This window comes from Ceratosolen solmsi, unplaced genomic scaffold, assembly GCF_000503995.2.
Source record: "Ceratosolen solmsi marchali unplaced genomic scaffold, CerSol_1.0 scaffold19, whole genome shotgun sequence".
In the NCBI taxonomy this organism is placed as follows: domain Eukaryota; kingdom Metazoa; phylum Arthropoda; class Insecta; order Hymenoptera; family Agaonidae; genus Ceratosolen; species Ceratosolen solmsi.
Window position 1 is genome coordinate 1,315,713 of NW_011948443.1, and position 6,950 is coordinate 1,322,662.

General features: G+C 24.6%; 1 protein-coding gene across 1 annotated transcript in view; it reads left to right on the forward strand.

Annotated features, from left to right (window-relative positions):
- Rpp25 (ribonuclease P protein subunit Rpp25) overlaps nt 1-880 on the forward strand; it is a 12,329-nt gene extending 11,449 nt beyond the window's left edge. The window contains exon 4 of the mRNA XM_011504192.1: nt 845-880. Within this exon, the coding sequence (XP_011502494.1) occupies nt 845-870 (26 nt within the window). The 3' untranslated portion in view covers nt 871-880. The remainder of the gene's footprint in view (nt 1-844) is intronic.
- Nucleotides 881-6,950: the final 6,070 nt, after the last annotated feature.

Consider the following 6,950-nt stretch of genomic DNA (forward strand, 5'->3'; position numbering starts at 1 on the left):
CTACTGTCCCTTTACATAATTAAAGACACAATTGATTACTTAATAAATTCCATTAAACATCTTACATCATATCAAGTATAGTTATTCATACTTCAAACATACTTGATTCAACTACCATCTTCTCATGTTGCCTCACAAGCATGATTGACTGATATCAGCTGACATTGATAACATCAACATAACCTCAAAGCAACACAGCAATATCCAAAGAAGCCTTTACAGCAGAAAAATCACAAGAACACATCTTTTGAATAATCCAACAGAATATTTATTTCTACACAACAGTGCAATATTATTATAATTGTTTACACTCATTAAACCTTGTTTTAAAATAAATATATTATATTTTTCAGCCTTGTCCGTTATTGATTTCCTTTAAAATTATCCTGCCGAGAGACTAATCCACTGAACTATTGAATTGGCAGTTCGAGCCAAAAGCTAACCCCTTTAAATCCGAACAGTATGATATATTTTTTACAATCACTTTAATTTTTGATATATTACTTATTTGTTCATAAATCACTAAATGTAAATTTATATTATATTTGCTTGTGATTAATCTTATTTTATGAGGTTTAAATAAAACACTCTTACGTAATGTTATAAATAATTATGATCTTAAAATAATGTTATTATCTCAAGCTCAATAATTAACTCAATATTATTGTAACGTATTATACAGATATATTATATATACATAATTTTTAATTATTCTTGTAATAAATGTTTTTTTGAGAATTATGTTCATAATTATTTAATGTATATAGAAAAATTATTATTTTGTAATATTTAATATACTATATTTTATTTACTTATTAGAAACCAATAAATAATTAATTTTGAGCACTGGAGAAAAGTAATATATACTGATGAATACAAAATATATAACCGAAATAAATAGCAAATTGAAAATAAATTAATTGTTATAATAGCATCATGGAAACTACATATAAAGAAAGAAAGTGGATCAATAGCTAATATGTTTTACAACAGATAATGAGTGATATATATATATATATAATAGCAATACTCGGAAAACTAATTATTGTCCACTTGAATTCTTAATTCTAATATCTCTAAGATTTGCATGTCTCCTTTTACAATCGCACCATTATACTTACACGATAAAAGTAAAAAGTCTATTGAAATATCTAAATATCGAGTGCACTTTGTTTATGACCAAATTTAATGCATATGGTATACATATAAAAATGAATTTATTTTATATTATTTACTAATTTAAGAAATTTAAGAAATTAATAAAATATTACAATATATGACATTTAAATATTTTGTTTGTATAAAACAAATTCATCGACTTTGTGTATTATACATTATCTAATTATAAAAAATTTAAACATTTAAAAAAGAACAATTATAATAAAATGTGAAAGAGCTATTCCGGCACCAGTTAAGGAAATTTTAAATATAAGATTTATAAATCATAATAGTATCATTACTATCATTCGAAGTATTATAATGAATTGTTTTATGTATATTTGAAATATCAAAAAAAATATTAATAAGTAGATTTAAATTTGGAAATAAAAATTATACTTCTGGTACAATAAGCATTTTAATTTTCAAGCAGAATTAATAACATTAATAGAAATCTTTCTAAAAATAATGTGTTTTTAATGTTTTAATAATGTGTTTGTTTGTTTAACAAATAACAATCAAATTTGCAAAAGTAAATATCATGTTCTTAATAGATATAATTATTATATAAGAGCATAAAGTTAATTAATAACTAATATCAATTTCAAATCTTCAATTAAAATCAAGCTATACTAAATTGTTTTAAATAATTTTATATAACTTTATTGAATAATATAAACATCAAAAATCTTACAATAAATTGCCGATCTATCATATATATATATATATATATATATATATATATATATATATATATATGACATAAATATATGATAAATATGTATATATAATAACTAATAAAAATATTTAAAAAATCAGAAAAATAAAATTATTTTAAATTTTCAGTTATAACCAATCTTAATTTTTTTTGTTAAATAATTGGATTAATAATATAAATTTATTATAATTTGGAATAAATATCCGATTTAATATTTTATAACTTAAGAATCAATTAATTGTACATACGATGTTTGGTGAGTGATTAAGTTTTAAAGTTATATTTTTCAAATAATCACGTTAAATATTAATTAAAATTACTTCTAATTGACCACGTAGCAAAAAAAATATTGTGGTTTTCCAAGGATGTATTTAAATTTTTGGATAAAATAAATGTTTAAAAATATTAAAATAATAGACAAACACAAATTGTAACTGAGTATGTTTCAATTTATATATTTAAATACGCAAATTCATTCAAGATTTTAAACATTGAGTAATATAATAGCTTTCGAAAATAAGGATTCATAGTTGTTCGAGATTGAAGCCAGTTTCAAGACCGCCGATTGTCGGCATCGCCGGCCTTTTAGATCTCAGATTTCTGTAAACACATGGACGAGAATAGATTTTTCTTTCTGCACCTCATGTAATATTCCAGCGCAGCAACGACGATGCTTTGTTGCCAGCTAAGTGAGCCGCCGCGTGGATATATAAGGCAAGCACGCGGCGTGCCTCGCTCTCTTGCTAAACATCTCTTGCTGAACTGCGCTTACGGCTAACATTTTGCTGTGACCTGACCGCAGTGAACCGATCTGACCCTCTACCAGTTAAAACCATGGCAGGAGTCTCGGTCTACCTTCAACAGGACCGCCATGGAACGGTCGGTATTTTCAGCAGAGCCAGCCACGGAACGATCAAGCCTTCGGTTCGAGCGCGTATTCAAAAGGCTTATACGCTCATTGTAATTCTAGCTCGCGTTTACTCAACTGTTATTATCACTCAGTGTTCTAATATTGTGACGACGACACGTGGCCACATATTGGGCAACCAACTTAAAATTACACGTGGATTATCAAAAGAAAATCAGCAAGATCGGGTAGTGATTTTACAGTGAAGCCTGTTGGAATCGTAATCAAAGGGGGCACGCCACTCAGCAAATCAACATACCTTGTCGGTAATTTATAAGATACACATGTCTTATATTATTTAAATAAGCTAGTCGCATACGAGCAAATCGAGTTTCATAAAATCGTATTTAAAGAGTCGACAGGTGATAGAGTACGCTCTCTCGAACTAATACTACGTCATCGTGCAGTCCCTCAAACAGTCGACACAATTGACGCAACACATCAATTACATTGTCAAATGCAGACAACAATTCATAGAAGAATCGACAACAAATACATTTTCATCAAGCCTTCAATACTCGAAGGCTTGTAATTTATGACTCGTGCGTGTAACTAGCTTTTTACTGCTGCCATAAATAATTAAAGACAAAATTGAATACGTACCAACCTCCATCAAGATTCTTACAGTCTATCAAGTAGAGTCATTCCTTCTACCAAGTAAACGTGATTCAAACACCATCTTCTCGTGCTACCTCGTGAGCATGATCGACTACACAGGCTAATGTTTACATCAGCATAACCTCAACTCTCACGATACATAGTAATTTCTACAGCATCTACAATAATCAAGAACGCAAAGAAACACCCTCATTACTTCAATAGAATAATTCTCTCTCTCTCTCAACAACAGTGCAATATTATTATAATATTTAACAAATAATAAATATTGTTATTACTAAAAATATATAATATATAATATTTTTCAGCCCTTCCACTCATTATTTCCTTTTAAGTTATCATGACGAGAGACTAATCCACTGAACTATTGAATTGGGAGTTTGAGCCACAAAACAAATCCTTAATAATCGAACAATATTTCTATTTGGTTTGTCGTATAACTATTTCATATCTATTTTGGGAAATTAATTTTCTTTAATTTAAAATTTTCTTGAATTCATTATTTTATATTGCTTGTAAACTTTGGTAATCAGCTAAATTAAAAATTATTCGAATTCGAAAAGTAAGTCAAATACTATTATTGTGGCTAATAATATAATTAGTATTGTGAGTAATAATAAAATTAAATATTTATCTTGAATCAGCTTATGAAATTGGTAAAATTGGTATAAATATAGTATATTTTTTAAAATAATTTGTTTGACGGTATTTATTAAGAATTTATAGTTGGAAATATGGAAAAAAGTTTTAAGTTCTTAAGTTATTTGCTAAAAATAGTATTACTTGGAACTTTTGTTTATATATAATATATATTTTTGCTTTTTTTAACTTTTTTTATACTATTTATATAAAAGTGTGATGAGGGTCAATGACCTTATAATTAACATTGATTTTTGCGAGCATTCAATGTAATTTGTATGTAATAGAATATACAAAACACGGACTAATTCGAATAATATATTGATATTCAAAAAATTGTATTATTAACATAAATAATCCAAACTAAACAAAATATATCAAATTATATCAATCTCGGGCAAAACTTCTATATTGTTACCATAAGTAATTAGTTACAATTAACAATATGTAAATATCTGGTTAAATATACTACAACAGTTTAAATTAGTTTGAATTTTTTTTCTTGAATTATATTTTTCTAGTTTTTGTCTCCACTTTTTTTAATGTTTTTGATCATTTTTAAATTGAATAAAGAGTAAGGGCTATGTAAATATCAGTGTTGATGTTTGAAAGAAAAAGTTCTTGTGTCTATATGTTTATACAACTATTCAATCGCTACAAAATGATATTAACTTTCTAACAAATAATCAGTAATAAATTATACCATTGTAAGTAATGCAAATTTAATAATAATTTTTGTTATTTTAATACATTTAATTAACTAAAAAATACTAAATGTTACATGGCTTCTATGATCCGATATATAATAACTATTTATAACGTCTACTTTATAATGTGACAGATTTTTACTAGCTGGTATTTGTATTTATTCTTTTTTTTGTATATACAATGAGATGAACAAACAAATTAGATTGAAAATTTTTATTTAATTTCAAGACTATGTCCAATTTATCAAACCAAATACTAATTATATTTTGCCTCATAAGATTAATGTAGCGGCATTATAAATATGTTGTTACTTATTACAATTAGCAGTGTTGTGTATAAACCATATATGTATATTTTTATAATTTATCGAATTTCATTTTATCATTCATATTATTCATATTATATAGTTTTTTATTTAATATCATAACTCTATAAGTAAAAATTTGTCATATGTCTTTAGATTTTTCTTTATATTCATAGTTTATCCGTATCATTTTTGTTCGGATAGATAAATAAAAATGAGTTATAGTAATATAGAAGGTTTTTTGAAAAAATCAAGTCGAAAAAGTTATTAAAAAAATGTAACTTTTTGATTATATATGTAATTAGATCATAAAACTGCTATTTGAAATTCTATTTCCACGATTTAAATGTTTCAATCGATATTATTTTTAATATTTCCTTAGAAAATCTAAAAACATTGAAAATCGCGTATTATGTTATTAATATTCTTTTAGATTTATTTCTAATATATAGAATTCTACGTAAAAAGAATATATGCTTATTTGAAGCATGCGCAATAGAAGTTAAGTGTATTTATTGTCTATAATAGACAATAATAAATTCAAATTATATATTTAAATAAAAAATGTTGAATTAATTAAACAAATAAATATGTTTAAATAATTTGAATTGAATTTGAATTATGGAATGTGTATACAATTGTCATATCGATTATATACATATATTGAAATATCGTTTCATATATAAAATCAATGAATAAGGAATAATTAATTGAAAATTTTTTTTATCTAAAGAAAAAAAAATTAATATAATAAGCAATAAATATTGAATATAATAATACTAATATGTATGTACACAGATTATTTTAGTATATATTGTTTTATGTAGAGAAGTAGGAACTTAAAATCTATTTATTTTAAGTTGTAATTTATATTTCCAAAATATATTTTCACTATAAATTATTATAAATTGAAAAATAAAAAAAAATATTATTCAAACAGTAATGTACCACTATTTTTGTCGTTAATTAGAACATTATATTACTCTATATTGAAATTATAGACGTTTTTAAAAATGAAGAATTTTAATTACGCTTAATTTAATTGGTTCATTCACTATTTCTAGTATATGATGTCAACACTCTTGTGTAGTCAGTTTTTACCTTACCTATTTAAAAAATGGAGAATAAAGAAAATTACAGAAAATTAATTGCAGAAGCAATAATAAAGTTCAAAATATTTTTATAAATAATACAAAATAAAATTTCGTATTTCTTCCAGTATAATATAAAATACAAGAAAACAATCAAATTATTATTTAAATGTAATACGAATTAGATAAAGTAAATTAATGCAATATAAAAGAAATGTTTTAGTATGCTCAACATAAATACTTCTATGTTAATGACAAGTAATTAACTAGAAAATATAAATCTATTAATATATTGTTTTCGGATATGTTCTACCTTACTTGCAAAATCTGCAATTGTATAAAAATGCTTACGCTACTTTAATCAATTTTATAAGTAACGAGTATAATTCATAAATAATATATATGATAGGTCTCCATATTTTTGTAATATATCTATGCAGCTTTTCTTATAAATTAAGCAAGTCAATCTAGTATGAAATAATGCGAAATAGTTAATAACTTTCTTCTATTATGAACTATTAAACGTTTACATTAGTCAATTTTATTGACAAAAGATGTTAAGTTTCATCATTTAGAAGCTTTCTAGTACAAGTTTTGACAATTTATACGAGGTCGTCGGTTTAAAAATATAAACACATATCATAGACTAAGAAATTTTAATCCAGAGGCAAAATCTAATGACATACAATATAAGTAAGTAAATGTGTAATAATACATTTTCGATGTTTAAGGTTGGCTATACATTATGAGAATCACTGCTAAACCGCTATTTTCATTCGATAAGTTCCTCGAGTAACTAGTTATACA